A 23,777-nucleotide genomic window follows, 5' to 3' on the forward strand; every position below is an offset into this window, starting at 1 on the left:
ATAGAGCTCTTGCTTCACAGTAGGCTTGCACATATATGTTGCCCCCAAGGGGAAGTCATACCAGGTTCACGCACACTCTGCAAAACTGAAAATGAGCCAATCTGAGTGCTCTGACTGGACTGTGAAAGAGAAAAAAATGCCCTGTCGGTGTTTAGAGGATACTCAGGAATGTTTGGCTTCTATGAAAACATACAGTAAATTGCAAGTGGACGAGCGTGGCAATTTAACCTGGCCTTCCCACCAATCAGATCAGAGATGCAGTCACGCCAACATATGACCATCTATTAAACTGAATGCTGTCCATTGAGTTCAGTCAGTGAATTGCCATTGTAAACGTGCGTCAATAAAATACTATGTTGATAAATGTCTTGTTGCACATCTGTATGGTCACGATGCTGTGTGAATAATTGGAATAAATGAAAGGGAGGAATACGGATGAGACATCAGTTGTATGAAAAACGGAGAAAAGGATCAGGTGTCCTGGGCTGCAACTCAAGACACCTCTCAAGCTCACTCAGGACAACATGAGGACATAATGTGCAAACATGAGAAAGCAAAAAGAGGACCCCATTAATGCAAATATGTGAAATTCTCTCAAAGCACATCTAAGGGTTAAAAAATGACTGCAAACAAAGTAAAAAAAAGAAGCCTACAAAACGCACATATGTTATTAAAAATATGTAAATGATTTAAATGTGAAAAAAATGAAATAAAACATAAGAATATCCATATTAACCTGTCATTTTTTATTTTTGGTCATTAAACATGCTACCCTTTTCTCCTTCAGATGCAGAATTTCCAGAAAATAATATAGACATGTGATCACTTGTATCTATGAAAAAGTTGCTGGAGCATATTGTGTGTACAATACAGTAAAATATTTCCTCAACATGCAAACTAGTCCTATTACACTAAGAAATGAATGATGGACATGCAAAAGGCAAGTGTTTGTCCTATGCTTGTACATTGTGCTTCAATATTCAGCGTCAGTTTGACGGGATGTGGTAGGACATTTTAAAACGTTTTGTTAATAACCACATTTAGGATGTTCTGAACATATTCCACTCCATTTTTATTCAGACACAATTCTTTGTTTAATATGTAGAATGTGGTATGTGTCTCAATGTCATCCAGTTCAGCTATGTTTATAGTATAGTGGCATAGTCAGTAACGAGATTCATGACTAATAAACACATTTTGTATTAGTATTTAGGATGTTCTGAACCCATTCAACTCCACTTTTATTAAGACTTTGTTTTCTTAGTAGAGTGAGGTATGTGTCATTATGTCTACCTATTGAACATAATAAACATCATGATTGTTCCCTGTTTTAAAATAATACAATTCCAAATTTGTGAGATGAGTCAGTCCATTTTTAGTCCATTTGTTTTTTGTTATCATGGTTATGCAATTAATACATCTGATGTTTCTTCAATACTAAAACGCTTTGGTGACTTTTATTTTGGTATAGTTTTGTCTACATGTGGCCGGAAGTTGAAGGCTACAGCACAATTTGACTGGTGAACCTCATTGCTTTCGGTAATACTCAACTCAACTTTTAAAAAGCTAATAGCAGCGATCTACAGAGCTAGGGTTTTGATCAACTGCTTTCCCATCAGGTCAGATTTGAAAATGGATGACTCAGAAAAGAGACGGATGCCTGACAGTCTTTATTTAGAGGTGTCCACCGAAAACAAGGAGCATGTTTTACCTCTACACTCCTCAATCACGTTATTTCTTCTTTCCTACTGTGAGAGCACATCCTTCCGTGTGATTCTTCTGTCCGCAAAATCAGGTGACCAGTGGACCTGGGTAGGTGACTTATCCTCAACCCTTGCAGCAAACCCGATACAGCTGCCAGAACCACTAGGTGTAGTTGGAGCTTGTAGGTTGCCAGCAGTGTTGGAAGCAGATGGAATGTATTGCAGAGCAGGGTTGGCAGTGGTGTTAAGACATGTAATACAGCGTACCAGCAAAGACAAGCCTGGTCACCTGAACTTGACTTCTTTGCTGGGGTTTAAGAACACCTGCCTGAAGGCATGTGCAGAGGTGAGGAGTCTACCATTACAATTTAATCTGAGATAAAAAAAAAAAAAATCATTAATATGAAATATGATCACTGACTTTCTTCCCTTTATGTTATGAGTCAATCTATTCCAAAATCATGCCCATTCCAAATCACTTTTTGTGTATGTGGTAGGACTTTAAGTCTGTGGGAAGAGATTAACCCATTTGGTTTTATTATACTTGTTTCATTTATTGATTGTTTGGTGTTGCGTTATAGTTTTCCATCTGTGTGCCGCTAGGTGAGTAAGTGGACACGGCTGTGTGAGATTGACATTCCCTCGGCAGTGGAGGAGCACCTGAGCAACCCTACAGAGCAGGCCCTCTGTATTCCTCCTGCTGTGTTGCACTTGGAGAAGAGACTGGACGAGCCTGTCAAAGTCCATAACGATGACAAGCTGCGGCGACGGAAGCTTCAGCAGCAGGCAATCAGTTCCAGTCCTTCCACCTTAAAAGAAGAAAGGTCCAATCCCGCTCTAAAACCCTGCGGAGTCGAACTCAGTGCTGCTTTGGCAAAACTCACCACCGATGAAGTTCCTGATGCTGCCACTAAGAGGCCTCCTGATATAAGAAGAGTGAAAACGACACAACTGCCAAAGCTAGAGCGTCATTTTGCTGAGGGACTCTACTTCACTCTCACCGATGTTGTCCTGCTTCCCTGCATCCACCAATACTTAGTAAGAGCATGTTGTACCTGATTTATATTGGATTTAGATTGGGTTATCAACGAGGCCTGTATATACTAATCATGGCAGATCTGTGACTGGAAGTCAAAAAACACACAATCACATAGTTGGTAATGGCCTCCCATTTTGCGTCCCCTTAATATTCCACACATTTTTTTCAGTTACCATAGAACAACCCCCAAATAGTCTTTTCTAAAACCCTTATTTGTGCGAGTAATGAAAATTTGTTAATGCTGTTTCTTACCCTTTTCACGCAAATGACCTGGGTCAAACCAGGGTTATTTGACCAAAGTGTGATCTTGGGCATACCAAAGCAGTTGTCTTGACGCTGGTTATACCCATGTCATTGTCATGGCAATCCAGATTGGACCTGGGTCACAACCTGGGACACCAATCTATATTTAGTTTTTACTACATTTAGTTTATAGGATTTGTATCTTTTGTAATCTGGACTCAACGTTTTGTTAATATGTGGGGAGATATAATGGAGCCAATCCTGTTCGATTACAGATGGGAAATTACAGACAGTGTTAGCATGAGGCTAAGTATGTTACATTAATTTAATCCATGTCTGTTTACATGGTAACATGTATGTGCTGACTAATGTGCATGGTGATTCAGAAGTATGTATACAGTTTGTATGAAGATACTTTATACAGCTTTGTAACAATAATTTATTTGTATGATTAGGTTTTACAGTACTTCCTCCAAGTAAACACTGAAGGTCAAACTCTGCCATTTGTGTCTTCGTGGAAGAGGTTATAGGCTTTATATCTTTCATCACCTGGACAAAAGATACAAATGCCTTAATGCATTGTTATCAGGATTATAATGCTGTTAGCAACATTACAGTTGTTAGTTAACCAGGGCAGGCCATTCATACCAAAATCATCCCATGTCCAACCCAGGTCAAGAGGTGGGCTGAGATGGGCCTTTCATACTAAAACTCAACTTGGGTTTAACCCTGATCGAACAGTACTATGAAAGGGGCATGCATGAGATTTAAGGCAATGGGGCTGTGATAGAGGTCATGACTTGGTCTTGTATCTAATCTCTCTCTCTCTCTCTCTCTCTCTCTCTCTCTCTCTCGTCAGAGTTCTCTCCAGAAGCATGCTCCTCATGCTCTCTCTCGTCTCCCACTCCTTGTGCGCTGGTACTGCCATGTTCAGGACGTCCCTGGGGTCCGCAAAGCTGCTGAGACCTGTGGGATGACTTTATTTACGCCACAGCCATCTGAATCTGTTTTGCTCACACCAGAGATTTCGACACTCGGTGAACTGGAGCTCGAGAGCACCCAGCCAGAGAAGGTGCCCTTCGTTGGGGGTCCAAGGCCCACGCTCACTAAACTTAAAGTAATAAAACTTCTCACACTCCTCTTTTTCTTCTCCCCTTGCTATGACACTCAGTGTATGAGTCCTTAAGCTTAACCCTAATTCTACTCAGAAAACCGGAATTTCAATCGTGATGATTTCTTCGATTTTCAGTACTCAGAACTCTGTGTGGTGTTATAAAATGAATGTAAATGTTGTTCATAACAATAGTGGAACACATCAGAATCAGAATCAGTATTATAGTGTTCCAGGGTTATTGGGCAGTTCTACAGCCTCCCAAAAGGTTTTGGACTATTGAAACAATGGGCCTTGTGTCTGTACAATAGCTTTGGGAAACCAAATGTTTAGCAGAATATCGTTATTAAAATTGAATTCACACAATGAAACACAAAACAAAATGTACTTATGTGCTTTTCTTTTGGTTGTGCAGCATTGAAGGCACTGAGGCATAAGAGCTTATTATTGTACACATATACTCTATGTAGCCCTTCAGTAAATTGAACTGGATCATGAAGGGTCTAGTTGATCCAATTGCATTATTAACATGCATTTCCCCCTACCCAGCTAAAATGTCTGGATAAAGATGTTAATGTAAATGAGTGGCTTTCAGTGCTGTGTGTGTCTGCATTTTTTTCTCATAGGAAAGTGGTGTTGAAGCAGTATATTCTCCCCATCCCTGCCCAAGCTGGACCGTCCCGTGGGAAGACTTCCCTACCGCTGTCAACCCTACAACTGGTAAATGACACAGAACCTGCAATATACATAATACATGCATCAGGAAGAACCTCACATTTACAAATCAGGATGAAGTCAATAGAAGGGAAAAATTCAAGGGTGGGATGGGGATCGAGAACAGGTTCCAAATTGTCAGATACATCAGAATTGTACGCCTTCGAGGTTATCAATTCCTTTTAACAATGCCGGCTTGTCTTTCTGACATCTACACATTGCAAAAACCATGCGTCATAATGTCAATCTCTGCATCTGACGTCAACGTTTAACCAGCTACATCCGGAGCTTGGAAAGACACAGAGACCAAACAAACAGTTCATCCCGACTGGAAGTATCTGGCACCGGCGTCGGGACCAAATCTATTAAAAATCTATCTGATGTCAGACTTAAGCTAATGTGCTATGAATGCAGGGATAAAAGTAGGCCCTATGTTTATGTCTATTTTATGGTTTCAATTTCAAATCAACTTAACGACCATGGGAATTATTGGGATAATTGGAAATGGGAAATTGTGGGTCCCAAGGCCAGACCAGTTGAGAACCACTGGTCTACAACATGTCTCAACACTTGTCTACAACATGTCTCTGAATGAAAAAGTTGAATTCCTGAAAAACAAACTTATGGTCTTGCATAATATGTTTTGGGTAATAGTGTTAATAGTTAAATGGAATGGAAGCGAAAGTGAAATGAGAGACTAGGAACAGTTACTGAAAAGGTGAACCTGTATTTGATGTGAGAACAGGACATTTCTATGGCCTAATGGCAATGTACTGCATATTTAATATGTCATATCCTTCTCAGGGGAAATGTCAGATACTCGTGCCATACGCAAATGCCAGCAGATCAACAACCTTGTTGCCATGGTAACTGAACTGGTACATCCCGGAAACACCGTGGTGGACTTCTGTAGTGGTGGGGTAAGAATGTGATCACGCTATAATGGAGGTCTGTGCTGTCCGAAAAAAGGTCTGCAGAGTATAAATGCAAAAATGCAACGTACACAAAAATGAGTTGGAAACTTAAAATGGATTGTGAATGTAAATCCAAAATGATAATTGGGAAAAAGAATATGGTCATTAAAGCTACAGTACACTGGAATTTACCACTTTTTAGATATATTTTAATAAGCAATTTGTTCAATCTTCAAATTCATTTTGATTGTATATGGTTTATTGTATAATAATGTATATAAATTAAATTGTATTTGTTTTGTATAGCACCAATAACAAGTGAAATTGTCCCAAGGTGCTTTACTGAGCCCAGCGCCTGACCTCCTTAGAGCAAGGACTTAGGCCACGGTGGCGATGGAAAAACTCCCATCCGCCTGGGGCCAGCCAGGTAGAAAGGGGGCGGGGTGGTGAAGATAAGAGAGAATCGGAAGCAAGCAGAATGCATACATACATACATGTAGCATGTCAGCATAAATGTAGCATGTGACATATCTACACTGAAGGTTAGGTTAACGATTGATAGTGGTGAACATTTTTTGAAAGTTGCCAGCATTCAAAGTACTGGTTGTAGAACAGCTAAGTGGGTATACAGTGTGCTCATAAAGGTACTATAATAACAATTAGCTGAGTTATGAAGCAGAAAACCATGTCAGCAGTGGCATTCGTTTATATTATGGGCGAAAGGGCTGGAATACAGTATGTATGTAAGATCAGAATCAGAATCAGAATGGGATTTATTGCCAAGTAGGTTTACACCTACTTGGAATTTTTTCTGATGTGAAGGTGCATACAGTAAACATAAAAACATAGAAACACAATAAGTACTACACATAAGAAAAGTACTACACATAAGAACCAAAAAACACAATATATACGATACAAATATATAGACAATGAATATAAAAAAAAGTAAAGTGGAAAGTAGAGTGCAAAATGTAAAACAGGAGATGTATCAAAGCAGAGTAGATATGGTGCATAACATTGTGGTGGGGTTTCTGCAAGTGGATCAGGTGGAAAAACTGTAGCAGCAGGATATGTTAGGGTTAATGTTGTATATAAGTAAATAACAGGATACGTTAGGGTTAATGTTTAATGTATATAAGTATATAACATATAACATAAGTATATAACAGGGTTAATGTTGTATATAAGTACATAACAGGGTACATTTACTTACTATTAAACAGAGGAACTGTTTAAAAATACTATCGCAAAAATACGAATTTCTTGAAATGCTTCCAAAGGTGGAAATGACATGTAAATATTGTGCATTCACATCCCATTTTCCAAATGTTTTATCTTCTGCAAACCTTGTTTTGGCGCCATAAGACTTCAGGATAAGAGTAACATTACACCATACCCATGTAATTCATAACTGATGAAAACTATACTATACTATTATATACTATACTAGTAATGCATGGTGTTGTCATAAGTATGTACACATGCATAAGAGTTTATGTAAACATTGTTTTGCATCATACTTAATATCAATTCAACAATTCAAATCTCCAACCTTTGGTCTGTGAAAAAAGATAGAGAGAGGGTTTTGTGAAAATGTCAACCTAGATTTCAAATGTTGTGCTGTAAAAGTCACTATTGCTATTTTTTATAGTATAATGATTGAATATTTATATTATATTTGTATAATTCAGCAGGTGATGTAGAAGCCTTTCTTTGCCTTTTTGTTTTCAGGGTCATGTTGGGATTGTGCTGGCGTCCATGCTACCTCAGTGTCAGGTTTGACCTTCATCATCCTTTTGTTGAAATTGTAAATTATTAACTTGTACAGATATACCATATTATAGAATTGTGTCTTAAAAAGTAACTTAGGTTATGTTGTTGTACAGTCCTTTTCAATCTTTTTCAAACAAATTACTCTCGAAACCATCTACATGTGGACCCGAGTCAGATGATGGCACCAGTACTAAATTTGGTTGCACCACTTCTGTTTTACAACTTGTCATATCTAACTAGAAGGTGATATAAAAATCTACACTGGCATGGCACATATCCGCTCTATGTCAGTTGTGATTTACATTTACTGTGCATTTACTGTGCAGTGTAAACATACCCTAAGCGTAGCTAGTTAAACTTGTTCATTTGCAGGATAATGGAGTTTCACAAAGTTAGATGTAGTAAATTGTTTAATGGCCTCTAAAATACTCTTTCTTTGTTTTTTTTTATTATTAGGTTATTCTGGTGGAAAACAAAGAGGAGTCTCTTGTTAGGGCCAGGGAAAGAAGCGTCACGCTAAACCTGACGAACATTAGCTTCATCCAAACCAATCTGGACTACTACATTGGAGCCTTCCACATCGGGGTAAGTACCAATCTAAAAGCCCAGGACAATTTGTACAAGCTGATGTTTCATAAAGAAAATAATCATAATAATACATAGGAAATGATGACAGTTAAATATCAACTAACTAAATAAAATGTAATTTGCAGGCCTAATGATTATACAGTGGTATGCAAAAGTTGGGGCACTCCTGGTCAAAAAATAGTTAAGCGAGTAAAAGATGGCCTAATGGCCTGCTCCGTAATTATTTTCCATTTTAGAATTTGATGAGACTAAGACTAAACACTGGTGTGTTCTGTGTGAGCACCTCAAGATGTGTTTGTGTGTTATGTTACCTTCAGGTAGCACTACATGCATGCGGTGTTGCAACAGACATGGTTCTGCAACGCTGCGTTCAGGCAGGAGCAGCATTTGTAATATCTCCCTGCTGCTATGGCTTCATTCAGAACACACAGAAGTTCACCTTTCCTCGCAGGTATGTTGGTTTCATGCTTTGTTTCTTTCTTTATGTCTCCTGGGCAAGTACTGTGAGTAACACTCAAATAGTTTAGGGACCACTTTTCATTGGCATCTGTTGCTGTTAGGATTTGTTTTATATGTCCATACAAATGCGGACACATAGACTAATGTGTAATCCCTTTTACTTGTATTATTGATGGATGCACTTCATTGATAAGGTTATGAGTTGATTATGCATCATGGTACCTATAACTGGCCACAAGATGTCTGGTCCTGAGGCAGGAAATGTTAGCAAAAAAAAGTCAATTGCAACTATAAAACTGATATCCTTTGTCAATGTATTTGTATTGTCATGGCATTTCTGCTATTTTCGACTGCAATTGTTATTTCAAATCTGATTAATGCAGACAAAAATGATTAAAGCTTACATCAATGTATTTTATGCACGAGCATCAACAGTTTTGATACATCAGTCAGCCTAATTATCCTGTCCGACTAACTCCTTACTTCCTACAGTGTTCAGTGTCAAGTGAATATTTATATTCAAATACTGAAATACTTGCTGAGTAAACAGATAAAACATTAATAATACAACCTGCTCCTTAGTATTTATTACTACCTGGGAGAGCCCAAAGACCAAATGCAAGCCACAACACAACTGTCTTACATACTTAGTCCAAACAGATTTCAAAATTCTAATGCAGCACACAAGCTTTCAGGCATTGATTAAATTAACGTTTATTTCACTACCAAGACAAGGCTAAGATTGACAAAAACAATATTTGAAAACTTCTGTACATGTTTTCATCGTACATATTTTACTTTGTCCATTTGCCATTTTGTGATCTACTTTAGCATAACAAATATGTGTGTGAGTGTGACGCGTAATGCATGATATTGGAATGGTGTATGCATGATGCTAGAGCCCACAAATAATCAATGTGATTTTACCTAAATACATGTCTCTCTCCTCTGTAAATGCAGCCAGTTATTCTCGAAGATACTGGATTACAAGGTAAAGTGTGGTGTATATCCCATAATGCAAATCAGGTTTCATTTTTTGTTAACTTGACCTTGTGATTCTACAATACACCAATTCAGAAAACATTAGTCTTACTTTAAGAATATTAGAATTACCAAACTGATTTCTGCACCATCAGTTGTTATTAAGTTTCACAACAGACTTACAGTCTGCATGTTTATAAACCTATGCAGATCACTGCAGTTTTACTTTCAATGCAATTCCATGGAACATAGATTTGTGGCTATACTTTGTTAAATTTAAATTAGTTGTTTTGAGTAAAATGTGATGTTGTGAGACAGGGACATTCGATTTCAGCATTCTACTGGGATGGAATCATTCAAACAAGATTTCATTTTAGGATTAGTCGAAGAAACTGTACATAGTTGCTAAGTGAAGTGCTTTTCACTTTTTGGCCATCTATCGAGTGTGATGAGGGGGATTTTCAGCTTTAATTGGTGATTTGAGTAAATCACATGTCAATATGTGTGTTAGATCTTAAAGTTTTGGTGTGTGTGGCTAACCTGATTTCTTTGTTTTCCTTTAGGAGCATATGATCTTATGTCGGTTCGCAGACCAGACAGCGGTCCAGCTGCCGGAAGAGCGCCGTGTAATTGGTAAATTTCCAGCAGTCAGACCTATTACAAATTCCCGTAAATTAGCAGATTTTGCTCATTTAGCTTAGTTTCCCATTTTGGTGTAGTTTGTCAGTTGTTTGTAAGCTTTTACCTGCAGCGTCAAGACTGTTGCAGTGAGCTGGTGAAGTTAGTAGATGTAGTCATTTTGAAGACAGACTCACACATTGTCAATGCAGAGGAATAAGATTGTATGTTATTATTATTATTATTATTATTATTATTATTAATAATAATAATAATATAATTATTATAATTAATTATACAAATAATAATAATAATAATACATTTTATTTAAAAAGTGCCTTCAAGTGCCTGTGTTTTTTGTACTTCTGAAGGGAAGACCTGCATGGGTTTGGTGGATCTTGACCGATGCTGGCCTGCAGAGTCTCGGGGCTATACAGTCAAAGTGATGACCATGGAACCAGAGAGCTGTTCACCTAAAAATAACATGTTGGTTGGCCAGCCAAGTCAAAAACACACCATTTCTGGCTAGCTGTGAAAAGACTTACCTGACTGAAAGGAGCTAGGCTGGTGCAGACCCTTTAAGGCCCATCAACAAGCTTCTACTTTTAGTCGTGTACAGCTACAAGTAACAGTTAGCCTAGATTTGTCTTGTATCTGCATATCATTTTTTTCATTTTGTAGTGATTTTCAAGAGAGTGCCATTTTTGTGGTTTGAAGTGCTCATAAAAGAAGGACACATGAATAGTACAATGTAATTATTCTGCTTTTATGATGGTTAGGTTGGAAATGTGTTTTGCCTGAAGATGTTTTGGTCTCCAAAAATCAATTTGTAATAAAGATTACTTTTTGTATTTTGCTTTGAAACTAGACTTGGAAATTATGCTCATCTCCATTGATCTACAGTACACGATCAAGAATTTACCTCAGGGGGTGTGTCTCAAAGTGTAACTATTTCAGTTTTAGATAGTGAACTGCATGACAACTTACTTTTGTGACAACTCGCCATATTTTTATATATATATATATATATATATATATATATATATATATATATAATCAATATGTATTTATATGAAATCAATATAATATGAAGAAATGTGACGTGACAAATGTAAATGCACTGCAGACTGAGATATCTTCTCAAGTTAGAATGCTAACCAGTTAGCTGCAACCCTTCATCTCTTGTGATACCACTTTGCAGTGAGCCACTGTAGCGAAAACAGCAAGTCACTAGCAAGTCCACCAGTTAATGTTCATGGTTAGTCTATCAGTTAGCTCAAAAGTGTGAGTGGTTAAATGAGAATCTGCAGGGGTCTGTTTGCCTCGACTAAATTGATGTAACATATTGTGTTGATGTAGATGTTAATTGTCACCCAGACCTTTCAATGAAATGTTTTCATGCTACTAGCCTTTAAGATTATGTGGTATTTTTAGGTCAGCAATCAAATTTAAGCACATTTCTGGCATTGACCAGTAACTCCTTAAGACATTGTTAAATTTATGTTGTGGCCATTTCATTCTTGTGCCTTTCTATAAAGTGCCTTGCATTGAACCACCTTGAACATCATCACCATTTTCTCAATTACAAGAGAGAGTTCACCAGACTGAGAGTATCATGACGAGAGGTCCCAAATGGTTCACTCTACGTCAGCGTCTGCCTTTCAAGGTTCAGGATGATTTTAAACAGTAGATGGCGTGTTGAGCCATTTTCAACCCATAAAATGTGATTTTTGTCAATATCAACACCAGCATTGGTCTGTTTAATCACAGTTCAGTCATATCATTTAGTGTACAGCTCAAAAAACACATTTTAGGTGCACTTACACATTTATGCATTTAGTCTTTTATTTATAATGGAAAGAAGCCATAATTTAGCCTGCAAAGCATGATTTTGTCACGGTACCAAATGTCATTGTTTATTCATAATAGTTTGTGGACCAACATCCCAGTATCCGTGTAGCTGAAATGTAAAGAGTTTAGTTATTTGGAACTAACCAACCATTCCTATGACTACCAGGTTCCCACAGTCCGCAGGTCACACAGATGTCATGGGAGCACATCATCAAAACCAGAGGTTTGTATTACGTTGAAATACAAGTTGCCTTCTGAAGACTTTGTGATCCTGTTACATATAGGCTACTTATTAGCGAAGTTACAGCTGCTTAGTGTCATAATCGTATAGTCAAAAAAGCCGAATGTAGGCCGATAGTTTTGAGTCGGACTGCAACATGCTGTAGATTTTACTTGAAATGGGAGAGAAATTAACGCCAGCAGGGTACACCCTTCATCAAGCAACAGAACACTGCGTTGGACGGTCTCATCCTAAACTACCCACACCGCTCTCAGTAGGCTACACAGCTAGACCATGTAAGGCAGCCTGGAAGTTAGCTTTTTCATTCACTCTTGAGTTTAAACTTTGCAGCGCAAAACACTTTTGAAGTGTTGCTGTTTATCTAGGCTAATTTGAGTGGCTCTTCACTCACGCAGAGGTTCCCTGACGGACTTTTTTTTTAAACAATGGAGCGCGACTTAATCTTGTGGACGGATTGGTATCTAAAATGTATGTTTCTGTGCACTTGCTTGTTCTCGGCCAATTCAGAGTTCGATGGCAGGTAAGAAAGCTAGGCTATTTTAATATCTCATTGTAAGCTTTTTGATATTTGTGTTACATATGATGCACGTTTAGTTTCACATGTAGTAGTTGCTACAATGCTGATCAATTTGTGTTACGGTGTATCCTATAGATAAATATAGGCCTACATTCAGGCTACCAGGGCGTCTGGATAGGATGCAAATATGCAAAGCCCTGTTTTATCGGACAGCGACAGACTACATAATGATGACATGACTGAGGTCTGTTCAACAATTTTCAAAGAAGGCCACTGACGGCGGCGTTGCTTAACTTTTACTGAGCTTATTTCTCGCTGTTACTGACGTCACAATCGACATAAGGTAAAACAAAACAACTAACACGTCTCAAAATAATCACCATAGCTAGGTGATTGTGGAATGACACGATGATGAAAAAACATTGGCAAAACTGCGTTGCTAGCGAAGTGCATATACGATCAAGTTGGCATCTTTGTTGATTTGGAGCTCACCTAGTTCTGCGTGAACTTTGAAGAATGTGCCCGAAGTTATGGAATGTAGGTAGATGCTGCATCTGTGAATAGCTCGCAGGTATTTCATCAGGCTGTTTCGGTTTGCAACCTTCTGCAGCCATTTCATATTTATGTGATGCGGGGGTGTTGGGCAGTAGACAGGCATGGTGGACTAGAAATATGTTTTTCATTTAGGACATTATGTGTAGCCTACATTTCCGTAAAGGTGTGATATTTCAACTTTTCCATAGGTGAACAGTGGCAGTCATGCCACATTTATGTCTATTTGTATATTGTACATTTATTTAAAAGTGCAATTTGCAATTATAATCTAACCCAATACACTTTTTGTCAAATTTAGCGAATGGCTCCTCAGAGTCTTCTAGCTGTCCATTGGTCTCAAAAAACTTTACACTACACTGTAAATGGGGAAACAAATATAGTGGCTCGGATCAAGCCATAATCAGCCAATTTACATGTTTCTGGGTGGTGTGTAATTTGATTGGCTGGTTACCCCCATAAAGAAACGAACAATAGTCTATTATCCTAGCTCGTTACAATTTATTTGTTGAGTAGAGCCACCTAGTGAATAATGTTGAATGCAAAAATCTAGTGTTTCACTAGCCAAATCTAGTGTTTTACTAGCCAACATGCATCATTACCACATTCATTGGGAACACGCTAAATCACTTGAAATGTTGTCCACTGGCGCTGCAACTGACGCGTCTGAATAGCTTGCAAACCATCTTACCAAAAAGTACAAAATGTTAATGGCAAGTTGGCCTGTAAGAGTGGCGCCACTTAATTAATAATGTTCAAAGCAAATACCTAGAACTTCCCTGGCTAATCTTGTGATATAAAGGTTAAAACTTCACAAAATGATTCTATACTTTCTGATTCAATTCATTTGTATTTATTTATACAGCACCAATAACAACTGGATTGTCTCAAGGTGCTTTTCAGAGCCCAGACCCTGAACCACCTAGATCAGAAGTGCTAAGGCAACATATTATCAGGATAAAAACATATTAAAACAAATTGGTATACATGCGGCATATGCACACTCAAGGATACATACAAGATTGATTGTGAATAAAAATGGAAAGACCCAGCATTTAAAGTATTAGTTGTCTAACAGCTTGGTCGGTACGAAGTATCATTTATATTTTGAACACATGCCAGAATAATACTCTGTCTGGAGATTGCAAGGTCAGGGGGTGGGGGTTGAATCATGGTGCTGGGATCATCCTCATCATCATCGGCCCAATCCCAGTAGGGGACAATTAATTCCTTGAGATCATGGAGCTTCGTATATTAGGAGTACATTGAAGTCAATTCTGCCTTTGACAGGGAGCCAGGGTAGAGAGGCAAGTACCTTAAGGCCAGAGTATTTTTTCAATTCTTGGGACTAAAGATGTAATGGTTAAGCCCAATTTCATTGTTCTGTGAAGACACAGCAAATGGTAGTTTTAAAGTAATGCGCAGTTAGTGTTTCCCACATTTTGACTTCCATATATTTCAGACCCTATCAATCTTTTGAATCAATGAAACAAGCTTGTTTACTAAAACAGCACTAAATAGGAAAGATCCAAGTAATCTGCGAACACAAGCTGTCATGAATATTTTTTTCAAGCTTGTTCGTTTGGCTAACCCATGTCACCATGACAGGCACGCTTTTTATTCGGGTCTGTTCGAAATGGAAGTTTAGCTGCATCGACGCCGTAATAGACAGGTGTATTACAAGACATGTCTTTCTGATGAAAGCGTTGGTTTCGAGCGGCCTTTTTAAGATGGCATTTACGGTAACGTGTGACGTTGGTACGCTGCAAGAACGTTATGCTATAACGTAGGCTAACGTGCTAAAGTCAGACAGTTGGCTGACAGACGCCTCGCAAATCACATCAACCATTTTTGCTGGTTTCAATAACGGTGTTATCGGATAGTACAGTGTCTTTTTCTCGGTAACTTTTGAAAAATCTAAGCGTGAAAACGCCGAAAAATTAACATTTACATAAAATGTCCTGTCGTTTGAAGCAAACCTTTTAGCTTGGCATTGGTCTCCCATTATGTATTTATCACTTCACTGGATTGGAAGTCCATTTTCCAGGCTCTCGCACGCCCCCTTCATTGAGGCAGAGGTTAGGTTTGCCTCCCCTATGTGCTTTTTCACTGTGGTTTTATGACACATCAGCAAGACTAAATAGCTTCTTCACATACGTGAAATACATTACATTACCTATTCTTAAATACAAACGACACATAATAAAAGTGTCTACAAATATTTCAGTGATAACAAACAATGAGAAAGCAAAAGGCATGCGCTCAACCCAGTGTGTGAGGGATTGCACAATCTGAGATGAGGCGCAGCTCGTCGCTGCCTCACCTCGCGAGTCGCCTCTGTTTGGACATGGTCAAATTCGCTGACAGGACATGGTCAAATTCAGCGATTTTAATTATAAAAATGATTGGAATCATACAAAAATTAAATTTAAAGCACAAATCAGTAGATGCATATTAATATATATATATTTTTTATCATTATTTGTTTTTTACTTTTCATGATGACTTACTTTTCATGAGGCTCTTCCTCCCCTGACCACACGTCCCTATATGTATGTAATCTGAAGCACTGACCCGTTTTCTACTGCTGGGCGCTTCACTGCAACTGAACAAACTTACCACTCTCCTACTTCAGTTTGTTTTCAGAATGAGAGAGGTTGGATTGGCCTGTGCCAGTGCAACATTCAACACAGGAATGTTTATGATTAAACTGTTACCAGAGCACAAAATTGTTTACAACAGCACAAAGTTCTGCATAGATCTAGCCTCATCATTTTGTTGCCAAAGTGCACCAGATTGATGCATTGAACTTTAAAATGTGCAAAATGTTCTTATATATAAAATATATTCCCCGGGGAGCACCCTCCTAGGGGGTTCGCATCATTGTCACCTTTTTCATCCCTGATGAGTTTGCACCCCTGTAACTTATTCACAGTTATGTATTTTTTATGATTTGAGCTGGAAGGAGATAAGAGCCAGTACACACAGTTGCTGGGGTCACTCGAGGAGGAGAAAGCTCACTGCTGATGACCTCCGGCTCTTCGGGCAACATGACCTTGAGGACCATGAAGGGATGGACTTTGAAGAAGAGAACTTCTTGGATAGGCAGCTGCTGAGTTAGGAGAAAGAGGAGGAGGAGGAGAAGGAGGGAGATCCGGATTTAAACAGTATATGATAGGAAAACCAACTCCTTGGGGTTTTCATATAGTGGGTTATTGTGACGCCAGATTCAGGCTATACCTTAGATTTTAACGTTTACACAGGTAGTTGTGCTGGGCATGTAACTGAAGGTTGTTGAAGAGCTGGTGCAACCATTTCAAGACATACGTCACACGGTTTTGTTCGACAGACGTCACCTGCTCTTATGATCAGGCATAGAGAGTGGGGGCTAAATGCCTGTGGTATGTGTAGGGTTAATCGCAGGCAATTTCAAAATTATTTTAAAGATGGGAAAGAAGGTCAGGACGGGGACATGACGAGGTGTACGATGGAAGATGTTTTAGTGGTCCAGTGGAAGAACACACATGCAGCCACATGCCAGGCAGAATGTCCACAATGCTAATAAATATACAGATGTCCAAAGATTGCTAAAAAAAGATACAGTCTGGCACTGAGTGCTAGTTCGCCAGCCTACCACAATTATTGATTACAATAAAAACATGGGTGGCGTTGATGGGTCAGATCAAATTAGTGTTCTTCAAAAAACTCAGAAGTGGTCGAAAACTTTGTTTACATTTCCGTTGTTAATAGTTTTCTGTTATTTCATGATTGGCATCGTTCTAATATATTACCAGAACAGTTGGGCTAGGTATGTAACATGCAGTTTTGCAGTCAAAGCCTTCAGCAGCTCCAACAGATAATCCGTCATCATCATCATCATCATCATCGTCATTTCATATGACTCATGTTACTGTACTAGAGTCATGAAGAAAGCTGTTGGCTATGTTACTGAAAATGTAAGGAAAACAAAAATAGCTTGCAAGGCCCCAGAGTGTAAGGGTAACAGGTTTGGTTTAGTTGTTTCTTGGTTTGGCATTCGGCTTAAGGCGACGAGTTTTAAGATTAGGCCTAGGTCTTAATCACCCCCAACCTTCTCTGTGTGTGTCTGTGTATGTGTATGTTGCTATCTGTCTGTATGGTTCTTTGAGATTACTCTTTTTTTCCACAGGCAAGTTTTATTGTTCTCTGTTTATGTGGAGAGGGTTCATGCTAGTATATATTTGTAATTCATTCAAATCTAATTCAATATTATGTCTATCTATCAGTTATCTATCAGTAAATGTTTTTTTAACATTTGAATAAAAAGTTACAAAAGGATTTACCTTGACAAATTGATATATTCGTGTCTTTTTGGGGGATAGGGGTATTTTTTGAGGATATTATAAAAACATAATGTCTGTTGCACGTAAGCGTCTTTATTGTGTATATGCCATTAAAAAAAGCTAGTTCCCCTGATTACATTGGTGGGTATTACTTCATTACTTCTCCCTGTACATGATCAGAGTCTAACTCGGTTCTGTGCAAGGGGAACTGACAGAGTTTGCACACCAGTTCCACAAATTAGGACGGAATTTCCGGTGGTCAACTTGGAAGAAAAAGGCAAGGCAGACTCGGCCATGAATGACTCAGAGGCTCCTGTGTCGTGTCAAATTGTAACAGATACTTTCTGTGGGCTACCTACTTTGCCTTGTTGGTGTGCTGGCAGTGAGCCTACAGTGGACTGATGAAGTTGCTATGACCTTGCTCTGATCCACTCTGCCAACAGAAACCCACAATATGCTCAAATGGGTATGTTTGGATCAACATTGTTTGACGATATAGATAGATAGATAAAAAAAATATTGAACTACAAGCTGCAATACATATCTTTTGGGTATTGAACTACAAACTAAACAGCTATTTTCTTTCTGAACTCCCAGTTTGAAATGCATTTCCTTTTACTGCAATCCTCCCCACCCTTGTTGTGCGCTTAATGTAACACTTTGCATGAGAAGCATAGAGATTTTTTTATTTAGAAAAAACATTGTGAGTTTTTCCGTACTGAGTGCTAAGTATCACCTGCTTTTATTTATCCATATGTAATGCAAGCACAGCAGGTCATCGTATTATTCTCATGCCTTTCATAAATCTGCCATGATTAATGTACATGACAAGAATCTACAGTCTTCCTATTTTGCCATACTAATTGTCAGTTATGCTAGAATGTCCTATCAGTCAGCAATGATGGAAACAATGCCATTTACCAGGTTGATACTGAGCACTGATGATATTTAAAGAATATTTTAAAAATCCATTCCATTAGAATTTCATATAAACCTGCTGTACAGTGCTGACCTAAAGCCTTTGTAACCTGCCAGGTGGCCTACACAGACAGCATCATCCAGTGGACTTTGTCGATATGCTGGACGACTTGACTGCTGCTGGGGTTGGACACGACATTCATGGGGTCACTGCCAACGTGAGTGAGGAATGCTTCCACAGCCAATCGGAGCTAGCTTAGAGGGGCTTCAGGTTCTGCTTTAACACTGCTCAATGCCAGTCCTTTGCAGCAAGTCATCACTTGTTGTGCATAAGTAATGTGTGTGATTGTGCATTAAGAAAATAGCACAAAAATAACAAAAACAATAATTCAAATGTTTGACTTGCTGCAATCGGAACTGTTCTCATAACAGTAGGAAGATCTTCTACTGTGTAGTAGTCTCAGAGGGCCAGATGCGACTTTGATGCTAGGAGACAAGAGTTCCCAGTCTGGAGACAACGTTTTGAAACTGTGGAGTAGAAGTGGGTTGAAAAGAAACACTAACAAGCCCATACCAGCACTTTCACTAAAATCCAGCCCTTGCATGTCCCTGTATTCCAAATTAATTCCAAATTAAGTAATTTTTCCCACCCATCTAGTCCATATTTCATCACTGTTGTCTCCATTTTACTGTGTCTCTGGCATCATGAGTCTAACTGTGTAGTAAATGCTGCTTACAGCTGGAACTTGGACTATCTTTTGGGATACAGAGTAACTGTTGTAACTGATCCTGGCAAAACCATGAGACATTTATCTAACCAGATGCTGGAAAACCGCTACTGCTCTTGGGGCTGATTTGAAATCATTATCCTCTCCTATTGACGTCTGTTTTAACAATAGATTAGATGTGTGATTTAATCTGAAGCAATTTGAATAGCAAGTTGTATTGTACCAGTATATGTAAACAGCAAATGTAATTTTACAAGGAGTTCCATTATATTGCGACAGCGTGATTTTACCAGTATCTGGTTCAGTAGCATGTGCCTTTGGGAGTGGGTTAAGTTTTGCAAATACTCAACATTAGGGCTAACCTATACTCGAACAAATCTTGTAGATTGTCATCTATGACTAGTCAAGGATAATATCAGGTGTAAGTGCAATTTGATCTGTTAACTGATAGGTAGGTAGACAGATAGATAGATAGTCACATAGATAAATAAGCAATGATATAAATCACTGAAATCACATAAACATCTGTTTGTACATTTGATTATTGGCATGTTATTGCAGGGAAAATATATTGGTAAAATAAGTATGTAAATGTGAATACATACAATTATTTGGCTGATCATCTATGTCCACTCCCATCAGCTAATTAGTCATTGCTAATGGCAGAATGAGGTCTGATGACACTGCACATTTCAAAAGTAGCTCTGGCTATTCTGAGATGTTGCAGCCAAAGGCTCTCAATGACACATGACGCCTCTATCACACATAGCTTTTGTTTAGTGCATGTTGCATTCATGTCTATGAGTTGGATAATTAAGGATTTCCCAAGGCTGAAGACCTGTTTCAGCTCCATATATTTATTTCTCAGTGTGACAATATGTTTATAGATGTGATGAGAAACCTGTAATGAAGGCCATCTTTCACCTCATTAACTTGGCAGCACAGCCTAATTCCTGTTTTGCCATACAGCAATAATTTGCTTAAAGTTCATATTATAATGAATAGGATAAGATGTTAAATTCCTTGTGTCTTTAGGGGGGAGGGGGGGGGAGGGGGGGGGGGAGGGGTACACAAATATCAGATCTCGCCACCTCACCTGCTTAAGTTCAGACCTGGAAACACAGCTGCTCTTGAATCACATAATAAATCTTGTCAGTGCATGCCAGAGGCTACATGGGGTAGGTAGAAGGTGTCTTTAAAGGTGTCAACCCTAACTTGTAAATATCCTTGGTTTGAGCAGGGGACTGGTGGATAACATCATTGTTTCTAAAGAGGCAATATGAGTTACACAGTGAAAAGCCTGAGTGACAAGTGCCTATCAAAATGAATATAAGTAGTAAAATAAAGGAAATATAAACAACAAAAACATACCTGGCAAAAAGAAATGGAGCAAATATACATAGTCACTTTTTTCAAAAGAGAGGTTGGAAAATATGTGATCATAGCTGTCAACTAGAAAGCATATATGTAGTTATATTACTTAGCAGAAACGTTTGTTTTCTTGTCATTTGTTTTCTTTCGCACACAAACAAAAGGACCATCAAAATGAATCAGATATGTACACAACTGTACATGCTAATGGCCCACAGAATAGGTTCACATGGACATATTTCAGAGTATGCAGAGTATGGATTGCCAAATGATATCTTTCCTGCATGGCTTATGTGAGCAATGTCACAATTGTTTTGTGGCAGAGGTATTATACAAAGGTAAAAGCACACACATTAACCTGCATGTCTTGTAACCAGCACAGACGCTTGGGATTTAAGTCATATGCAAAGCATGGAAACCATTTATGCTATATAAGCTAACCAGTTTAATAATGCATTCATTTTATCTTTTTGTTGATAAAAACTGGAACTTGCTATATGTTTGTAATGGGTTGATGAGTTGTGCATGTTTGGGAATCTCATACAATATATGGTGTATGTGGTAGTCTTATTTAGACTCTGTTAGTTCTGTTAATTTGGTCACAAAATTATGTTTCTTACACATGTACTTTATTTGCTCAATAACTGAACTGAGGCGGAATGGGGGGTCGGGTCATTGTTGTTCTGCCTCAGGCAACGAAGTCACTGAGCCAGAATGACGTCTGTGTTAAAGGGACAGCCAGCATGGTGGAACAGGGGTGTGACACAGCCTAGGCGCTAGCCAAAACGAAGCAGGACTGCTGTGTTTTCAGAACACACAAGTCTGACATGATGAGCATTAAACATGGTGGCCAACTGTACTTTAGTCTGAACATTACTATAAAGGTGCTTGAGTCTGAACATTACTATAAAGGTGCTTGAGTCTGAACATTACTATAAAGGTGCTTGAGTCTGAACATTACTATAAAGGAGCTTGAATCTGAACATTACTATAAAGGAGCTTGAGTCTGAACATTATTATAAAGGAGCTTGAGTCTGAACATTACTATAAAGGAGCTTGAGTCTGAACATTACTATAAAGAAGCTTGAGTCTGAACATTACTATAAAGGAGCTTGAGTCTGAACATTACTATAAAGGTGCATGGTTGGCAAGAGCCCACCGACACTAAGTTCACCCGTCGTTGTTTTTGAAAGTAGCAGGTAGGGTAGTTAATTTCTGACGCATATGTTATGGCGCATTCAAGACTCGGAATTCAGAATGTCTGACATGATATTTCATCATTATAGATGAAGCTAGATGCTATGTTAAACGTCACACCCCTGGTTCTGCAACACCGGATTACTATGTAAAAGGACACACTGGGCTGTCATTATGCCGCTTCGGTTTGGTTCAGTATAAATAAGTGAAGACAGCATAATCAATCTGTTTTTTGCTTCTCTAATAAATTCCTGAACATTTATATCCATTTGCATTATCTTCACTAAAAAGCATAGCATGGAATGTTTTATGTTTTTATTTTGTGGCTGTTTGTTTTGCAGCATCCTTCGTCTTAACCCTCAAAGTAGTCGGGATAAAGTGCAGAGCCAAAGGTTAGCTACATATGCTATGTTGTTATTATCTTGGCAAGTTCTACTCTGAAGACACATTCTCTGAGTTATGAGTTAGTATTCCTTTTTAAAGGTCTACCTTATCTCTTCTCTTTTCTTATGTGTTTTTTTTTAACTAATGTTCATTTGTTTCACTTCGCAGTGCTGAAAGATATCATGTCACAAGTGCTTTTTGAATACATACAAATCAACTTACTGGCTTTTAAAACATTTATCATATTCACTGTTTAGTTCATTTGGCATGATACACTTCATAGGCTTACTAAAGACGTCCTAGACCTGGCCTTTGTGCCTTCAAAATGTTGGACAGCGATAGCAGAACGTCATGTTGACATATTACGAGCAAGAGTGAGTTGTCCTTAGGAAAAGGTATTGGTGGAGGCGTTCCCCAGGGCTCGATACTTGGTCCCACTCTCTTCTCGATATTTAATAATGATATCTATATATCCATATTAATTTATATGCTGATTATATAATCTTGTATGTCACTGGTCCATTTGTTTTCCTTTTGTTTGATTAGCTAGTTATTGGTCTTTTTTGTGTTCTTGGCTTTTAGTAAGCAAATTAAATGACAAGAAGAACTTAATAAGGATAGAAAAAGATTGAAAAATGTTATCCACAGCTCACAACTTTTCTTTATCTCAACAATGACCCCAAAAAGGGTCTTTCACCTGTGCTCCTTTTACCGTCAGTATTCCAAAAGTCTGCCAAAAATTCATACTGTAATCCAACACATTCCAAGATGAAAAAAATTCAAATCATTATATCTGCCAAGATTATTATCTGGAGATTGTGCATCCATTTCATGCGCTTCATTCTCTGCTATTATGGAACCACCTTGGAACCAACTCTCCAAGCTTCGATGGGATGGGTAGTCAGGTGATTACTTCTACTATGGATAGAATGGTGATGCAATAGGTGAAGAAAAAGGTGACAAGTGAAAAGTGAACTCTCCTTTTCCCTGATTTATCCATTAATGATAATACAGAACGCATCTTAGTAGTTTTATTTATCGTTTATATATTGTTTCTGTCAAGCTTTCTTTATTTAAATGTATTTTCTTTATGTAGGCTTACATGTATATGTCACGCTACCGAGGGGAAGCAAAACTCAGTTCACTCCCACCTGCCCCCATTCACTTTTTTTCTTAGAAAAATTGGCAATCACCGCTGAGTGTTGTGCCCCTCTGTGTCAGAGAAAAAAATGCCAACTGGGTGTGTAAAGGAAGCTCACGAAGAATGTTTGGCCTCCGTGAAAACATTGCAATTGGGCTTCATACCAATTAGATCAGAAATGGTCACACCAAGATAAGATGAACTATTAAACTGAATCCATTGAGTTTAGACAGTGAACTGCCATTGTAAACGTGTGTCAATAAAATGTATACGCTTCCTGTTGCAGCTCTATATGTTCACGATGCTTAATGAATTATTAGAATAAATGAAAGGGAGAAAAACAACTGAGACAGCAGTTGTGTTAAAAAAAAACAACAGTAGGATTAGACTATGGTTCAAGAGGTTTGTT

General features: G+C 38.3%; 2 protein-coding genes across 6 annotated transcripts in view; both read left to right on the plus strand.

Moving 5' to 3' along the window:
* The first annotated feature begins 1,459 nt into the window (after positions 1-1,459).
* gstcd (glutathione S-transferase, C-terminal domain containing) lies at positions 1,460-11,010 on the plus strand. Of its 3 annotated transcripts, none has more exons than XM_031573231.2 (11): positions 1,460-1,812; positions 2,307-2,741; positions 3,845-4,102; positions 4,723-4,816; positions 5,615-5,730; positions 7,459-7,503; positions 7,957-8,085; positions 8,406-8,539; positions 9,508-9,538; positions 10,092-10,161; positions 10,518-11,010. In XM_031573231.2, the coding sequence occupies exons 1-11, from the start codon at positions 1,633-1,635 to the stop codon at positions 10,673-10,675; spliced, it is 1,650 nt and encodes a 549-aa protein (XP_031429091.1). In that variant the 5' UTR covers positions 1,460-1,632; the 3' UTR covers positions 10,676-11,010. The 3 variants fall into 3 exon arrangements, with proteins under 3 accessions (XP_031429091.1, XP_031429081.1, XP_012681419.2); XM_031573221.2 differs by having other exon boundaries at positions 1,460-2,049; positions 9,508-9,548; positions 10,518-10,663; XM_012825965.3 differs by having other exon boundaries at positions 1,461-2,049.
* Positions 11,011-12,152: 1,142 nt separating this feature from the next.
* Positions 12,153-23,777, plus strand: part of npnta (nephronectin a) — a 28,290-nt gene continuing 16,665 nt past the window's right edge. Inside the window, exons 1-3 of one of the 3 annotated variants that reach the window (XM_031573249.2) lie at positions 12,153-12,758; positions 18,665-18,765; positions 22,185-22,235. In XM_031573249.2, the coding sequence (XP_031429109.1) occupies positions 12,664-12,758; positions 18,665-18,765; positions 22,185-22,235 (247 nt within the window). In that variant the 5' untranslated portion in view covers positions 12,153-12,663. The remainder of the gene's footprint in view (positions 12,759-18,664; positions 18,766-22,184; positions 22,236-23,777) is intronic. The other 2 variants (XM_031573262.2, XM_031573256.2) reach the window with 2 other exon arrangements.

The sequence above is a fragment of the Clupea harengus genome, chromosome 1 (assembly GCF_900700415.2).
Source record: "Clupea harengus chromosome 1, Ch_v2.0.2, whole genome shotgun sequence".
Lineage (NCBI taxonomy): Eukaryota > Metazoa > Chordata > Actinopteri > Clupeiformes > Clupeidae > Clupea > Clupea harengus.

Bases quoted from the DNA above. Each gene is read 5' to 3' on its own strand.
- gstcd (XM_012825965.3), top strand. From the start codon at position 1,633: ATGGATGACTCAGAAAAGAGACGGATGCCTGACAGTCTTTATTTAGAG. The intron at 2,050-2,306 runs GTGAGGAGTCTA...GTGTGCCGCTAG, and splicing joins GCCTGAAGGCATGTGCAGAG to GTGAGTAAGTGGACACGGCT. The intron at 10,162-10,517 runs GTAAATTTCCAG...GTACTTCTGAAG, and splicing joins GGAAGAGCGCCGTGTAATTG to GGAAGACCTGCATGGGTTTG.